The sequence below is a fragment of the Phyllobates terribilis genome, unplaced genomic scaffold (assembly GCF_046119375.1).
Source record: "Phyllobates terribilis strain yellow unplaced genomic scaffold, ASM4611937v1 Scaffold_2__4_contigs__length_985480577, whole genome shotgun sequence".
Classification (NCBI taxonomy): Eukaryota; Metazoa; Chordata; class Amphibia; order Anura; family Dendrobatidae; genus Phyllobates; species Phyllobates terribilis.
The window spans coordinates 99,224,802-99,243,336 of NW_027362762.1; the positions used below are offsets into that span (position 1 = coordinate 99,224,802).

The 18,535-nt window shown below is 42.4% G+C and overlaps 1 protein-coding gene across 2 annotated transcripts in view; it reads left to right on the forward strand.

Moving 5' to 3' along the window:
• The window catches only part of ZC3H12C (zinc finger CCCH-type containing 12C), a 164,937-nt gene that overhangs the window by 133,603 nt on the left and 12,799 nt on the right, over positions 1 to 18,535 (forward strand). For both annotated transcript variants that reach the window (XM_073662437.1, XM_073662436.1), the window contains exons 2-4: positions 9,419 to 10,176; positions 14,385 to 14,524; positions 17,659 to 17,893. In XM_073662437.1, coding sequence (XP_073518538.1) covers positions 9,488 to 10,176; positions 14,385 to 14,524; positions 17,659 to 17,893 — 1,064 coding nt within the window. In that variant the 5' untranslated portion in view covers positions 9,419 to 9,487. The remainder of the gene's footprint in view (positions 1 to 9,418; positions 10,177 to 14,384; positions 14,525 to 17,658; positions 17,894 to 18,535) is intronic.

Sequence of the window (18,535 nt, forward strand, 5' to 3'; positions counted from 1 at the left end):
TTTCTATCGTTGGTTCAAGGATCCTTATTTCGTAAACCATGAATTGTCTCTTCTTGTCCAGCATTCTTTAGTGCATCCCCAGCCACGGGGCAGCAGCAAATGTTATTGAGCTTTCACAGGAGTTGTGCCTATACAACTCGCCCAGGTGAGCAGATTACCTGGATCTATTGTATCTTTTTATAAGGGCTTGCTCACATTAGCATATAAAAATAATCCGATGTTGCTGCTGAAAAGTTGAACGAGTGGAATCCATATGGTTCAAGGGGATATCATTGACTTCTGACAAAAAAAATTGTGCATAAACACTAACAGGCAGGTAGTTGCTCCCTACCTGCCTGTTGTGCCCAGCGCTGTTCTCCGACAGCCGGCTCTCCCCTGCCTAATTGGGGGAAGCCAGCTGTCAATCAGCATTACGCCAGTAGTCCCGCCCCATCAACAGGAAGAGAAACAGCAGCTCTGTTGACCGGGATCAGCTGAATCTTTGTCAGTAGCCATCAATGACCGGAGCCAGATACAACAGACAGGTAGTTGCCTTTGTTAGCAACTACAGGCCTGTTTTTTTAATAAAAAGTCATGTGAGTGCTATACGAGTGTGCGATTTTTTTCCCTCACCTAGCATCTGTATGACATCCTTATGACATCCGTATGACATGCATATGCAATTCATATGCAATGAGTTTGTAATATCATCTTTTACATACTGTAATTCTCTATGTAATTTAAATCGAGTTTTCAAACTAATAAAGCAATCTTATATACAGATATAGGTAGATAGATAGATACATAGATAAATAGATAGATACATAGATAAATAGATGGATAGACAGATACAATAGATAAATAGAATGAATTAATAGATATATAGAATAGATAGCTATATAGAATAGATAGATGTACTGTAGATATTTAAACATATAATAAACTTGCACCCTTTAGTGTCTTACATGTGGCACTAATGGGTGTTTAGCCTATTAAATAAATAAATAAATAAATAATTAAAAAAAAAATGATGTAGGGTCCCCCCTATTTTCATAACCAGTCAAGGTAAAGCAGACAGGTGCGGGCTTATATTATCAGGCTGGTAAAATCCCTGGCTATTGTGCCCTTCCCAGCCTAAAAATACCAGCCCACAGCTGCCCAAAAATTGGCGCATCACATGAGATGACAGCAGCGAAAACAGATGAAAACTCCAGAACATGAGTATCAGACAGGGGGCAGGGGACTTGGATTTTCATCACCATCCCAGCTGTGAAATAAAAAGAAAAAAACGCTGGAGTGGTGCTTTAAAATGTGTTAGACCCCATGAAAGACATTTCCAAATCTGGCTGATGGAGAGTCAAAATAATGTACAATGCTTTGGAAAAATCCAGTAATCTGATATTACATTGACCATTTCAACTCTTGGACCTTTAAACGCTTCAGACATGTGTGATTTATAAAATATTTGTATACATCATGAAATAATTAATCTTTTCTTGGAACCCTACATTTTGCCATTCCTCCATTATTACTCCTTGAAATGTATGAATAAATTGGGTGCTACCAGTTAGAGGTTTGTCCTTACAGTCCGACTCTATCCAATCGGTGCAGTCTGCATAGAGACACACCCCTCTGACAAGGAGAATGGTAACACCTAGTTAGAAATTTATTCATAATTTTTAGGATTAGTAACAGAAGGATGTTGCAACAAGAAGTCGTTAGAAAGATGCTAATGAATTGTGTTTTGTGCATTTTTTTGGGGATGTGGGGGGATAAAAGTACAGTGGCTTGTGAAAGTATTCACCCCATTGGCATTTTTCGTGTTTTTCTACCTCACAACCTGGAATTTCACTGTTTTTTGAGGGCTTGCATCAGTTCATGTAAAGAACATTTTTGTGAAGCAAACAACAAATAGGACAAAATAACTGAAAACTTCACTATTCATAACTATTCACCCCCCTAAAATCAGTACTTTGTAGAGACTCCTTTTGCGGCAATTACAACTGCAAGTCACTTTGGATAAGTCTCTATGAGCTTTCCACATCTGGCCACTGGGAATTTTGCCCATTCCTCAAGGCAAAACTGCTCTAGCTCCTTCAAGTTAGATGGTTTCCTCTGGAGAACAGCAATTTTACAGTCTGACCCCAGATTCTCAATTGGATTAAGGTCTAGACTTTGACTAGGCCACTCTAAAACACTTACACATTTCCCCTTAAACCACTCGAGTGTCGCTTTAGCAGTATGCTTTGGGTCATTGTCTTGTTGGAAGGTGAACCTCCGTCCCAGTCTCAAATCACTGACTAAAACAGGTTTTTCTCAAGAATATTCCTGTATTTCGTATCATCCATCTTCCCCTTGACTTGGACTATTTTCCCCTTCCCTGCTGCCAAAATCTCCACAGCATGATGCTGCCACAATCATGTTTCACTGTGGGGATGATGTTCTTGGGGTGATGAGCTGTGTTGGTTTGGTGCCAGACTTAGGATTTTCAATGGATTTGATTGTGCTCCGGGGGATCAGCAGAGATTGAGATATTTTTATATCCCAACTCTGACTTGTACTTCTCAACAACTTTGTTCCTGACTTGTTTGGAGATCTCCTTGGTCTTCATGGTGTTGTTTGGTTAGTGGTGCCTCTTGCTTAATGGTGTTGTAGCCTCTATTGCCTCTCAGAAAAAGTAAAGTGTATATACTGACAGACCATGTGACACTTAGTTGGTTTGGCGCCAGACATAGCATTTTCCTTGGTGGCCAAAAAGTTACATTTTGGTCTCATCTGACCACAGCATCTTCCTCCATACATTTGGGGAGTCTACCACGTGTCTTTTGGCAAACTCAAAACGAGCCTTAGAATTTTTGTGTGTAAGTAAAGGCTTTTTTCTGTCCAATCTTCCATAAAGGTAACCTCTATTGCGTGTACTGCTTATTGTGGTCGTATGGGCAGATACTCCAGTCTCTGCTTGGGAACTCTGCAGCCCCTTCACAGTTACCTTTGGTCTCTGTGTTGTCTCTCTGATTAATGCCCTCCTTGCCTGGGCTGAGAGTTTTGGTGGGCCGCCCTCCCTTGGCAGGTTTGTTGTGATACTATGTTCTTTCCATTTGATGATAATGGATTTGATTGTGCTCCGGAGGATCATCAGAGATTGGGATATTTTTTATAGCCCAACTCTGACTTGTACTTCTCAACAACTTTGTTCCTGACTTGTTTGGAGATCTCCTTGGTCTTCATGGTGTTGTTTGGTTAGTGGTGCCTCTTGCTTAATGGTGTTGCAGCCTCTGTTGCCTCTCAAAAAAAGTAAAGTGTATATACTGGCAGACTGTTACGCTCGCGCCCGGACTGACTGGCGTGAGCATGATTAGTGATCCCACTGGACCATGAACCGAGGAGTGCCTGGAGGGGCTTAACTAAGTATCAACTCGGTCCGACCAACGTCACACTGCGGCTCAGTCGACTCCGTGAACCAGGGAGGAACCGAGCAGAGGGACCAGGTGCTACTCCCGGTCAGATCCCGGACACAGCTGTTGACCCACACCAGGGAATGCAGGAACAGGCAGGTTAGGCTGGCATACAGACAGGTGGGTACTGGCAAGCACGGCTGGTATGCAGACAGGTGGGTATTGGCAGGCACGGCTGGTATGCAGACAGGTGGGCACTGTCAGGCGCGGCTGGCATGCAGACAGGTGGGCACTGGCAGGCACGGCTGGCATGCAGACAGGCGAGTACTGGCAGGTAGGAACGCAGGCAGGATAGGGACCAGTACAGACTGGGACACAGGAACGGAGCCGCAGGTGCGGTAGACAAGCAGAGCAGAGCAAAACCCGCAGATGCGGTAGACAAGCAGAGCAGAGCAAAACCCGCAGGTGCGGTAGACAAGCAGAGCAGAGCAAAACCCGCAGGTGCGGTAGACAAGCAGAGCAGAGCAAAACCCGCAGGTGCGGTAGACAAGCAGAGCAGAGCAAAACCCACAGATGCGGTAGACAAGCAGAGCAGAGCAAAACCCGCAGATGCGGTAGACAAGCAGAGCAAAGCAAAACCCGCAGATGCGGTAGACAAGCAGAGCAGAGCAAAATCCGCAGATGCGGTAGACAAGCAGAGCAGAGCAAAGCCTGCAGGTGCGGTAAACAAGCAGAGCAGAGCAAAACCCCGCAGGTGCGGTAGACAAGCAGAGCAGAGCAAAACCCGCAGGTGAAGTAAACAACCAGAGCAGAGCAAAACCCGCAGGTGTGGTGAACAAGCAGAGCGGAGCAGAGCAAAACCGCCGGTGCGGTGGACAAGCAGAGCAGAGTGAAACCGCAGGTGCGGTGGACAAGCAGAGCAGAGCAAAACCGCAGGTGCAGTGAACAAGCAGAGCAGAGCGAAACCGCCAGTGCAGGTGAACAAGCAGGGCGGAGCAGAGCAAAACCGCCGGTGCGGCAGACAAGCAGAGCGGAGCGAAACCGCAGGTGCGGTGGACAAGCAGAGCAGAGCAAAACCACAGGTGTGGTGAACAAGCAGAGCAGAGCAAAACCGCAGGTGCGGTGAACAAGCAGAGCAGAGCGAAACCGCCAGTGCGGTGAACAAGCAGGGCGGTGCAGAGCAAAACCGCCGGTGCGGCGGACAAGCAGAGCGGAGCGAAACCGCAGGTGCGGTGGACAAGCAGAGCAGAGCAAAACCACAGGTGTGGTGAACAAGCAGAGCAGAGCAAAACCGCAGGTGCGGTGAACAAGCAGAGCAGAGCAAAACCGCAGGTGCGGTGAACAAGCAGAACCAGATACACACAAGGTACTTACAATGGAGTAGTGAGTGTACACAAAACTCACAAACAGAAGTTCAGAGACAATGAGTTGGAGTTAGGTGCAGGTTCAGACACTGCAAGAAAAGGGAAGGTTCGGACATAGAGACAAACAGGTAACGATCTAGGACACAGTTCAGACAAGGACTGAACCAGGAACAAGATACAGGAACGAGCCTGGGATCTCAGCCCCCAGGGTGGCGGAGACAGACTAGAAGTCACAGATACAGGTAACAGGCCTGGGTATACAGCCCCCAGGGGCGGAAACAGACAAGATACAGGACGGGACCTGGCAACTCAGTTGCACAGAACACACTGAAGGAAAGTGTTGCTCAGGCACCCCCTACTGGGTGGAGGGGGTTTAAGTATCCAGTGACTCACAGCAATAGGCTAGGGAGGCATTAGGAGTGCGCACACAGTAACTATAAGAATCAAGCAGTAGCTGCGCCGCTGCCCTAAGCAATCAGATGAGAGACATGCACACAGCAGGTACTGGATTGATAGGTAAGATGGCGGTCTTGCATGGTGGGAGGTGGTAAGCCATGCCAGCACGCCGCCAGGGATGTTACACAGACCATGTGACACTTAGATTGTACACCGGTGGGCTTCCTTTCACTAAGCATGTGACTAAAATAATTGCTTGCTCCAGAAATTTTTAGGGGCTTCATAGCAAAAGGAGTGAATACATATGCACATTCCAATTTTTATTTATTTTATACCAAAAATTAAATTTTTTCCTATATTTTTGTCACTTCACTTCACCAATTTAGACTGCTGATGCATCACACACAAATCGGATTAAAAAATATTTAAATACAGGTTGTAATGTAAAAAAAATAGGTAAAAAGCCAAGGGGGGTGAATACTTTTGCAAGCCACTGTATTTGATAAAACAGAGATGTCAAGAGAGCAAACAAGCCAGTAAGTAATATGCAGGATGATCCTCAGTTCCCTCTAGTCTGTCTCTGTCGTCGTTTCACTTCTATTTTATAGAGAATTTCTGGTTTTGTGTAAGAACAAATGCAATAAAGTATCCACAGAAGTGTGGATAATATAATTTTGAGTACACGTAGAAAACTGCGCTACTTTGTATTCTTCCGATAGCAGCAAATACTGTGATACAGAAATACCACCACATCTAGCTCCCCATACACATTGACATGCACTCCTGGATTTATGTTGCATCTCCATTGTTGAGATGTATTGATAAATGTTGATTTACAGTCACGTTATGCCTGCAGGCTACAATACTTCCCTAGAGAACTCTGTTCTAACAGCATTTCTTATATCAAAGGCTAGATCAAGTGTTTAATGGAGAGGAGATGTTGAAAACCCAAGATTTTAACACTATAATCCCTGATATCAAAAGAAAACCAGGCATGCTGTAGGAAAATGTTGTTTTACATGCTTGTAGGTTTATCCACTTTACTCATGGAGAAACGGCTTTGATGTTGTACCTACTTGAAAGTCACAATTTGAAGGGAATGACCTATTGTTTAAATAAGGTGTTTGTGTTAATTGTATTTTTTCTTTTTAAATGACAATGTTTTTTACACATCATCACAATCTTTATTAAAAACAAAAATAGAAATCTTGCAATTTACACACTGGCCACTGGGGCTTTTTTAACACAATAACTTCCTGGTGTTTCAGGAAACAACATATGTACTTAACCCAACCATGTCTTTTGCATTGAAACATCTAATGAGCATGTGCAAATGTCATTGTGATGGGAAGGGGAGTCAGCTGTGACATCGCCTATTGTGATTGGTGGATCCTGTTATCAGCTGTGTATAGAAGTGGGATCTGTCACTGTAATACTGACTCTGATGATAAAGAACCTGCTGAAAACTTCTCCTGAAAGGATTGGAAGTTAAAAGTCTAAAAAAGACCCAAAATTGAAAGATTGCCAATTTTGCTTTTTTTAATACAGATTGTGATATGAAAAAAAAATATTGGCAAAAATGTTTAAAAAATACATGTCACATAAAAACCTGGTGTATACTATAGGTCATTTTCTGATGACACATTCCATTTAAAGTAATATAGGTTTTACAAGATACATCCAGATCTCAAGATGACAAGGAACACGTGTTACCACCTGATAAGGATTTTTGCAGTAATATACAACCATAGTGATAGCCATACCATTGCCATAGGAGCCATGGGAATTACTAATCCTAATTTTCTGAATTGGAGTAGTTTTAAATGCTCCGTTTGGGTGCATTAAAAAAAATATATGCACGTGCTAGTTTTGTAAAATTTGTGCATTTTGGTAAAAAATATCAAATCTGAAATCAAATTTTTTGTTATTGCAAAGTCTGATAATATATTTAAAAACATGCAAAGAGTTTTTTCTAAATTTTAGTCGATTTTACCCATTAGTTAATTAACGCGATGGCCACACTCTACTGATTTTTGCAGCAAATGGACTTAATCAAATTGGTGGTGTCTCATCAGGTCCCGTAGTGATTGGTCGTCACACAGATGTCAGATTTACAAATGGACACCGTATTCTATAGCATCCCGGCCATCTGCAGCCTTCCCATAACTGATAGAGGCAGTGGGAATGTCTGCAATCTGCTGAAGCTCAGGATAATTCTAATAGGAGAAGCTTCCTAATTAGGTACAATTAGTTGTTGCAGTCCCTGGTTTGGATGCAAGTGGATGTTTCCCAAGAGACCGTTGTGTTTGTACAATATATCTGATGTGTCATTGTCTCCAGCCTATACAAGCAAAATGATATATACATTGGAAAATTATCAGCCACAATACAACGTATATGTCCTGTAGTTAAAGAGTAACCATCGTTGAAAGCTATATTTCATAAATCAATAGTACACATGAAAATAAGCAATAATTGTAATATATCTTATCAGAGAAATCTGCTGATTTCATCTCCTGGACTAATTTTGAACTCTCAATTCACGGGTATAGAGATGTCACAGTGTAGAGGGATCATCCTTATTCTCATTTGCACATGGAAACAGAGAAGCAATGGGATGAAACTGAAAGGGAGAAGATACTGATTAGATAGTAGCAAAAAACTTTTTGACAGTGAGGGTGATCAATGAGTGGAACAGGCGGCCACGAGAGGTGGTGAGTTCTTCTTCATTGGAAGTCTCCAGAGGCTGGACAGACATCTGTCTGAGATGGTTTAGTGAATCCTGCATTGAGGAGGGGGTTGGCCACGATGACCCCGGAGGTCCCTTCCAGTCTTAACATTCTATGACAATGTGTATTCAGTCAAAACAGATTTTCCCATTACTCAGATAGGAGATGGCAGTTGATGCTTTTAAAATTCCATGGAGGAGGGAGGAGCTAGAGGCAGAATCAGACATTCTGCTCCAAGTTCTCCTGAAACAACTACGTTTTTGTAAGAAGTTGCCTGTGCTTTTGCCCTTTATGTTTTTTTTTTAGAAATAAATGGGAATCCCACTGTGTCCAATAATTTCCCCAATCATTTGAGGGTGCAGTAAAAATAGGCATGCATGGGACCCACAGTTGTGGGACATCAGTCAACCAGCTTCTTTTTTTTTATTCAAAATTGATTGACCAAACTCACCAGCCCTTTTCAAAACGCTTGTGCTCCTTTTCTAATGAATTTAACATGATGGGAGGATCACTGTAAAAATGACAGGACAGTTGTAGAGGAGGGCTATAGGGGGTGTAGGGGTTGTACTCACTTGGGCGCAACGGGAGGCAAACAGGAAGCATGTTCCTTTAAAAGTCCATGTTGGTTTATTATTTCATAAACCAAAAACAAAAAGAATACAAACAGCCTTCAGTTAAGGCAAATCAAGTAAAGTGTCCTTTAAGCAAGTCTCTGGTTAGCCAGTCGTGTGGGCACACAGGCTGGGTAGCGTCCAGTATCCTGGCATGGTCTGGAGACAACAACACACAGGAGGCCTTCTCCCTCCAAACACACAGACCATGTGCCAAACAACCGGCCTCCATTTTATAGGTTGTTAGCCACACTCAGAGGTGAGGCATGTGAGTAGCTGGACCCGCCCAGCTCTCCAAACTACCTGTAACCCGGTCCCAGGTGCACCAATTAGTCCTCTTAGTGCTTACATGCACTAGAGCAACACTCCGGGTTACATCACAGAGGACAGCCATCTCTGTGATACATACCTCCCCTCGACTATGCGACCGTTAGCCACCTACAGGGGGGAAGAAGGCCATTGTGGATGCTGTGCATAAGCATGATCGTTTTACTATTCTGTAATGATAGATAGCCACGGGGGCAAGGTCATGGCCTCCTGTCAGTCTTCTTCATGAAAAAGGAGATTGTATGAATTGACATGATGAAATGGCTAATTCTACAGAATAATTGGTAATGGACATGATGGCTTTTAAAAATGTATGACTAAATTTGGAATGGGTTTTCAGAGATAAATTAGTTGGGGCATCATATAGCTTTGGCTGGTTCTTATAAATCATGACCCCAATGCAAAAACTGTATCTGGGTCTGCCATCTTCCATTTATAATACTAGTGTCTTTTTATGTGATGGAGGAAACTTTAGCACCCTCAAGCAGAAGAGCCCTGATACAACTGCTATTATGCTTTTATCCATGCCATCCATACCAGCTCAATGACCACTACCCAACTACAGTATGAAATATCCTGTTACTATTTGTCTAATTTATGCTTTCTTTAATTTTCAGGAATTCAGGTCATTTTATCAAGGCTTCAGAAATAATAACAAGGTGGAGTCGGACACATGTACCGGCTTCATGGGCTTGAAAGATGACTTTGGCCATAGCTTTGGGCGTCTTTACACAGAGACCAGTGATACACACTTAAGTGCAATTGTGCCGTGGACTATTCTGCGGAAGCCAACCATGGATAAAGTTAATTCCAGAAAGGATGATTCAGATAAAGAAGCCTCTGAGGAGACCTGTAGTTCGAGTTGTGACTCGGAAGAAAGCACAAATTCTGATAACGAGTCTGAGCGGACCAGTAGACTTGTAGCAGAACCTTACCGGGTGACCAAGAAGCATAGACAGCTCTGTCGTTCTCCTTGCATTGAGCCATACATACTAAAAAGAAACGAGATTCTAGAAGACCTTAAGATTGAACATGATCAAACGGGCTCGAAAGAGATAAAGAAACCACCGGACGACATAAAAGAATACCAAACGAAATTGGACTTTGCACTTAAGTTGGGATACTCGGAAGAGCAGGTTCTTCTTGTCCTTAACAAGTTGGGTACAAATGCTTTAATTAATGACATTTTGGGGGAACTTGTCAAACTTGGCAGCAAGAGCGAGACTGAACAAAATGGGGCTGTGAGTAACACTGTTGTACGGGAAGCATCTTCTTTCGAATCTCAAAGACCCGAATCCCCATTTCATCAGGAGGGAGTAGATGACAGTGAAAACCTAAGACCAATTGTAATTGATGGGAGCAATGTTGCTATGAGGTGAGTGATACAGTGACCACTACACAAAATGTGCGAGATCAAAAATGCTGGTACAGGTCACCAGATGTGTGGACACCGGTTTAGATAATAACCACTTCATATGTTATTTGGTATATGACTTAAAGGGGTGGACCAGTGAAGCAAGTTACCACCCATCCATAGAATAGGTGATAACTTATTGATAAGTGAGGATCTGAACTCTGAGATGTGCCTCGATCAGCATAACAGGGAAGTTTAATCCCTGTTTAATGGACATCTCTGAAACCCCACTTCTTTAATAGGACCATCACTTTATCTATGCAGATTCTCAATTCCCTTATGTCTAAGGCCAGTTTCACACATCCGTGTTTCATGGTCTACGCATTGACAGCAATGTACGGACTGGCCACTGGTCCCCTGAGCCATACTCGAAAGTCTCGTACATACTTATAAGGCTGTCAAGCTCAGGTCAGGAGACCCATGGCAAGTTCTCAGACCTTGAAACACAGACATGTTTATAGCCTTATGCATGTTGGACCAGAGAATACCACCCAAGTTGATGGACTATGGATTTAACTACTGTTAGACTGCTCAGATAGTTGGAATTTTTGTTATTAAAGAGTAAATAAATGTTTTGTTTCTTTTTTTTATTTAAATATTGATCAGTCTTTGCAAAGACGTGAATCTTTGTAATCTATTCCATTATCTTGCTTCCTTTTCTTCCAAACTCCATGATGAAAGGGCTGTTTCAACTGTCTTGTTCATGCACTTAGAGTAGCTGTTTTGACCTGCAGGTCTAACAAATTATCTGTACCCCTGAGTGGGCTTCTCTGCTCCACTCCTCAGTCCTCAGGCACGAAATGACTAACTCTCTCCCTCTCTGAGCAATAGAAGAGGGGAGCAGAGGAGCTCACAAAGGAGTACAGATTATTGCTAAACCTGCAGTTCAAAACAGCAACATGCTTGCATGAACAAGGCAGCATAAACAGTCCTTTCAGCATGGAAACACGCGAAAAGGAAGCAAGATAAGGTAATGAAGTAAATTAAAAAGATTCACAACTTTCCAAAGACTAATCAATAATTATAATTACGTGAAAAAAATATTTTAATTACTCTTTAATATCGTTGATGATATCGGGATGCAAATGATTTGTCTCCAGGTCAGAATATTTGACATTGGAGATATTCCTCCTGTGTGGCATGGTCTGGTAGTCTGGTGTACATTTGATCTGTCCTTAGAGAGTATTATACTTTTGACCTGACAGATGACACAAGGTTTACTTGGTGCGGCGTCCCTTTGTTATTACATTATGTCACTCAGAATTGGATGACGTTATCCGTCCTGAAAAGAAAATAAATATCCAGCTTAAAATCTGTCTTGCTTAACACCAGACAGACTGCCAGCTCAGTGAGGTCTCAGTTTACACAGCCTGTTATACTCTGTGGAGAACGGAGGGGAGAGGAGAGGGAAAAGCGGATGGTGCAGATTCTAGCTAGCTAATCCCAGAGCTGGATTCACTTCTACACTACTTAGTCCTACTGTTATACTGTGCTCCATGTCTTTGCTGCTCCTGTCTATCAAAGGTTTACCAGAAAGTTGGTGCATTTAGAGTTGATTTCTTACAGCAAGAGCCGATTGATTAGAAAATACAGATGACTAAATTACTAGTGAGATACAATGATAAGCAGGTAATTGCCACAAATCAAGCCTGGTAATTGGAAGCCTGGAGGGTCTCTTTAAGAAAGAAATAATATCAACATACAGAGAACAATAAAACGCAATCTTTACTTTTCTGGAAGGCCCCTCTGTCTCGTCGGTCACTTCAGGATCTTGCTATTTCCTTGTCCCTTAGTCTCCTTTTCTTGCAGTTCACCCATGACGGCAGCACTAATCACAGAACACTTCCTGTTATTGTTTAAAAGGACTATGCGTTGCCGAGAATTATGAGTTTTTTTGGCTAAACCAAAAGATCATTTCACCCAATGAACAAGCATTTTTCTCATTTGTTCGGTGATCTCAGTGATTTGTTCGGTGAGCTTGTTTGCACTGCTAGAATGCAAGATTACCGTGAAATGAGCGTTCCTAGGAACTCGATCGCGATAATCGTGAAAGTGTAAATGCACTTATCAGTTGGGTTATTAATTACTGAATCTTAAAACTCAGAAAATTAATTAGAAGTCTCCAGACCGAATATTGTTCTACGTGTAAAGCACTTTATTGTCTGACATTCTGAAATTCTAGAATTGGGAAAAATGTCGTTAAATATCCGCATGGTGTTCAATTAATTATTTTCCATTGTGGCAATTCCCTGTGCAGCTCTGAATAGAAATGCATGTGATAAGTAGTCATTGGTATAATTGCTAATGTTCTCAAAGAGATCCCACTCCAGACAAGAAATCATTACATCGAAATTGCTCTTGTAATTTCCTTTTCATATGTTGGATTACAAGAGGTGATTGCAGATGAGGATTCTGCTGAAAGTTTTTAACATGGTTGAGAGTTTTATAGAAAGGAGGAATGACTCATAACAATGACATTGATTGACAGGCATGTTTTCACTATTTAATTTTTTTTTTTGGACATCTCTGTGACCAAATTCTTTAATGATCACCTCACCACTATCACCTCGGTAAAAGGTTGTTTTACTGGGAACACTGCCACCCTTGCCAATGACTATGTCTGGTATTGCAGTTCAAGAAACAGCATCTGCTGCATCCTGTTAATGCATTGGTAATTCTGCCTGGAGTTGATGAGGTTGTTTCTATTTCTGTGATGGTTCTTGCCCTTCTGTGAACCGTTTATGAATGTTGTGTAGAGATCCTTGACGTGGGTTGTGGGCTTGCGTATTTTAGCCAAAATATCGACCAATACCTCATGTAATGTATTTATCTTATACACTATTTTTCATCTTTTTATTGCACATTTTTCCATTTTTATGCAGGGTGTAGCCAGGCCCTTTAGTGTTGGTTGGGTGAATTGGGGTGTCTGTCTTTGTGGGTTGTACTTATATACTGAGCAGCCTGCCTGATCTAATAGTACAGGCGTCATCAATAGGTTGTAAGCCAAACACTGTGGATCACACAACGTATCTGTGTGACTGGTGCCCTATGCAAGCTCCATCCGTGTGCATTTTTAATACTAGCCAGCCACATCCTCCATGAATTGGTAGGTCTGTGAGTGGTCGTTTCATCAGTATTTTGCGCCAGTGTTGCCCCCACATTTATCATGTGGGTCTACTGCATCCTGTTAGTTCATTGGTATTCTGACCTTGTGTGGGTAAGGCTGTTCCTTTTTCTGTGATGTTTTTTGAATTTATGCTCTTTTTTCTGTGAGCTGATATTACAGCTCAGCATCAGTACAGACTGTTATTAACCACACATGTCAAACTCTGGTCCTCAGGGAGATTATATTTGGCACTTCACACCAGAACCACCACCCCTATGTGGGGCCATTATTCTGTATGGAGGACTATGTGGGGCCTATTATTCTGTATGGAGGACTGTATGGGACCCATTATTTTGTATGGAGGACTATGTGGGGCCCATTACTCTGTATGGAGGACTATGTGGGGCCCATTATACTGTATACTGGTTGGCCCCCGACTTTGTCCAAGTTTTTCATTTTGGCCCTCTGTGTGTTTTGAGTTTGACATCCCTTGTTTAAACCAAGTACAGGCACTCGGTGCTCCATGGTGCGGCCAATCATTTATATACACCTTCCCACCTACTTGTTTTCCATCTATCTCCACCCTGGGTGGAGTGATTAAAACATTTTAAGGATGGCTGTTGCCATAAATATGTGCCCTCAATCAGACAAATAATCTGAGGGTCCAGAATCCATTTACACACAAACAGTTTTACTACAATAATTCTTTCATTCGTTCATAAAGCCATGTTACAGTTTTTCAATTACGGTACATTGTTTTGCACTGGAAACTCTCTGGTTCTGCAGTCCATCAGTAACCAAGCAGGTACATGTCTACATTTGAAGGGGTTGTCCAGGATTAGAAAAACATGGTTGCTATTGATTTTTTATGGAGCTGGATTGTCATACCAGACACAATCCTTTATGAGTTTTCACCTGATGGGCCTCAGGAGCCTTAAAATGTTTGATCCTCATTGTCACAACTGAATCTGGGCCCAAAAGAAGACTCTCTTGTCCTTGTGTAGTCGAGTCTGACCAAAGTTGATATACCACATTGATTAATACTAGTTTCTTTCTGTTTTAGTCATGGAAATAAAGAAGTATTTTCTTGCCGTGGGATCAAACTTGCTGTTACCTGGTTCCAAGATAGAGGCCATAAAGATATTACTGTGTTTGTACCTGCCTGGAGAAAGGAACAGTCTCGACCGGATGCTCTAATTACAGGTTAGTGATAATGTCCAATACCACCAAATTTAAAACTGATCATTTTAGCGACGTTCACACGTTCAGTATTTGGTCAGTATTTGGTCAGTATTTTACCTCAGTATTTGTAAGCCAAAACCAGGAGTGGAACAATCAGAGGAAAAGTATAATAGAAACACGTCACCACTGCTACATTTTTCACCCAATCCTGAGTTTTGCTTACAAATACTGGTGTAAAATACTGAATATGTGAACATGGCCTTAGGCTATGTGCCCACAATGCAGAAATGCTCAGGATTTTTTCCTGAACCTTTCTGCATCTCCCTGGCAGAAAAAAACGTATGCGGATTGTACATGCGGATTGTACATGCGTTTTCCTGCCAGGGACATGCGGACATAGAGCGTTCTTCACTGACATTTCCGCATGCGGATTGACAAGCGCTTTCCAAGCGATTAGCATCACTTGGAAAGTGCTTGTGACAACTAGGTCACATTATATAAATCCATGCAAACAGCATAGATTTATATAGTGTGACCCGAGAGAATGGTTAAAAATAAAAAAATAAATGTATACTTACCCTCCGATGGCCCCCGGTGTCCAGCTCACTCCGTTCTCCCTTGCCGGCAGCGGTGGATTGAAAGACCTGCCGACGTCAGAGTCGCGTGACCCGTCACATGACTCTGACGTCAGCGCAGGTCCTTCAATCCACTGCGAAGTGCCGGGAAGCAAGAAGCGCAGCGCGGGCCGCCAGAAGGTAAATATATATTTATTTTTTATTTTATTCTTTTTTTACAGATTTGTTAATGGTACCTGGGTGTGGATGAGACTCTCCTCTCCTCTACACCCGGGTACCATCCGCACATTAGAACGCGCCAATTACGCCAGTACAGATGCAGTCTTGCGGAATTGGCGCGTTCTACTGCAAGTCAATGGCGGCGAAAACGAAGCACTTCCGCAAAATAATTGGTAGTGCTGCGTTTTTTTCCGCAATGATAATCTGCAGAGGAAATTTCCGCAGCATGTGCACAGTACATGCGGATTATCATTGGGGAACATTGCTGCCCTTCTGCCAAGCGTTTTTAATGCATTTCCGCAGCTGCAAAAACGCTGCAGAAACGCATTAAAAACGCATCGTGGGCACACAGCCTTAAAGTGACTATGGCCTTTTTAGAGAAGAATGGAAGTAGCAATCCTAAAAGTCAATATCAACCCTTTAAAGGCCTTGCCACATGACTTAAGGCCCCGTCACACTTAGCGACGCTGCAACGATCCCGACAACGATACGACCTGTCAGGCATCGTTGCTGCGTCGCTATGTGGTCGCTGGTGAGCTGTCAAACAGGCAGGCTCACCAACGATCAGGGGAGCAGCGACATCGTGGAAAGAATCTTTCCACGATGTCCTGCTCCTAGTTACGAGCCTGCTGAAGGAGGAGCAGGCTGGTAACTATGGTAAACATCGGGTTACTAGGGGCACACGCGCTCCTAGTAACCCGTTGTTTATCATGGTTACCACTCTGCTACAGTGAGCGGGAGGTTACCGCTCACTTTAGCAGGCTCGTAACCATGATAAACAACGGGTTACTAGGTGCGCGTGTGCCCCTAGTAACCCGATGTTTACCATAGTTACCAGCCTGATCGCTGCTCCCGCTGGTCACACACAGCGATGTGTGCTGACCAGCGGGAGAGCAACGACCAAAAAATGGTCCAGGACACTTTGCAGCGATCAGCGACCTCACAGCAGGGGCCTGATCGTTGCAAAGTGTCACACATAGCAACATCGCTGGTGAGGTCGCTGTTGCGTCACCAAAACCGTGACACAGCAGCGATCTCGCTAGCGATCTCGCTATGTGAGACGGGGGCTTTAGGATAATAAGCCAAACCGGAAACTCAATCTGCAGACACGTATTTCATGGTGTTTGCCCCTAATCAGTGCAAAGCAGAAGAATTTCTTTGGCTGGGTGAAAGGCTTCTAACAAGGGGGTCTTAAGTCAAAGTAAGGAGTTTTATAGGTCATGCAATGCTCCTCTGGGAAATGGCCTACTAGTAATTTTAGTTAAATTTCTACTCTTGTAAACATTTTTTGATGGTATAAACCCTGTTTAGTAGTGTCGATCACTGATGGGCCGAATTTTGAAAGAAAGAGCTCAATTTATATTCAAGTTTGAACAGAGGCGTAGTGGTTCTGAAGAAGGTCTATGCTCTGCTTACATTTGAGTATAAGCTAAGCATTTCATCCCCTTAATTTCAGCGATCAGTGGGGATCTCATGATCTGGATCCCCTCCAATCAACACTTCTAAGCAGACACTCTAACAAAAAATGTTTAAAGAGGACCAGTCACTTTCCATAAATATGTAATATATTTATATAGCTTTTTTCCTGAATCCAACATTGTTTTTGTTTGTTTTTCTACCTCTCCATTCCTGAGATAGGAACCTCTCTTACCTGTATATAATTCCATTTTTTGTATCCAAGTGGGCGTGGTTCTTAACTCTTCTCCATAGCCGTCTTCTTAAGGAATACACCCATTTGGCTAAAAAGACTAGCTTTTTATATAGTGAAGAGCAGGCTAAATCTCAGGATCGGAGAGGCCCAGGAGCAAAAGAAAGTAGACTCCAGATTCAGGAGAACAGCGGGATTTACACCGGGCAAAAAAATTACATATTGTTGGCAAGTGACAGGTCGTTTTATAAAGTGTAGTCATTTTTAAAAATGGTCTCTTGTCATGTCTGATTTAATAAATACTTGTTCTCCAGAATCATTACTTTATGAAAAATATCTCAGAACTGTGCTTTGGCTCATTCCTCTATTTTGCCTTCTGGAAATTATCTAATCAGTGCTGACAGTAACAATGTGAATACCTAGTTGTCAATTCATTTATGTTTCCAGGAAGAATAATAGAGGAACAAGAGGATGCATATTTCCAAACAAAGATGATCAAACATTATTTCTGTGGAATATAAATACTTGAGTCTTTAAAGGGTATTCCGTCTACAAAGTTCCGACATGTCATAGAATTCCAACAGGGGGCATTTTGTGCTAGGACGCATCAGTGCCCTGAATCAGATCAATAGATCATGCATAATTTTTTTATCTGCTTAGCACAATTAGAATCCTTGCAGATAATTGCATTGAAATACAATGTTATTTTCCAGATCAAGAAATCCTACGGAAATTAGAGAAGGGCAAGATCCTGGTGTTTACCCCATCTCGGCGTGTGCAGGGCAGGAGAGTGGTCTGCTATGATGATCGCTTCATAGTGAAGTTGGCATTTGAGTCAGATGGCATAATCGTGTCAAATGATAACTATAGAGATCTGGCAAATGAGAAGCCCGAGTGGAAGAAATTCATTGATGAAAGGCTGCTCATGTATTCATTTGTCAATGACAAGTAAGTCATTTGTCCTAAAAAAAATTGCAGTATTTGTTTTGTACAAATATTTCATTTTTTGAGGATTTAGAAGAATGTATCTGGGCAGTGTCTGAGCTCCTGTCTTCTAGGACCCATTGCTGGTTCAGTTTTGGGACAAATGGTTATAAATAAAGATGACGTAGCTACAGAGTGAAGATTAAAATGGGGCCACCTTTTGGTGTTGCTTAACCACATCTCTACCTGGAAGAGAAGGACTGGAAGGATGTACGGCCCCATCTATTTTCTAGGATCCTTAGGTTAATTTTCCACATCTTTGCTAATGTTCAAGGGCTTATGAAAAGGGGAATCCCTGCAGTGGTTTTTACACATAGTAATATTGCAGTGTCCCAAACTGGGCCATTTAAGGCCCATCAGGGAACATCTCTGAAGCAAAGAGGAACTCCAACTTTTAGGTGGATTTGCGTAAAGTTCACATCTTCTTGGGTTGGATTTTCTTGACAACATAAAGACTGTTGACAAATACGCTCCACATGCCAATCTATTTTTAAAATTCACATTTGGGAGTCATGCCATTAAAAAAAAGATAAAAAAACTATGCTCTCCCCTGTCATCAGCTTCCTGCTCCAGCACTGACATCACGCGATGACATCATGACCAATA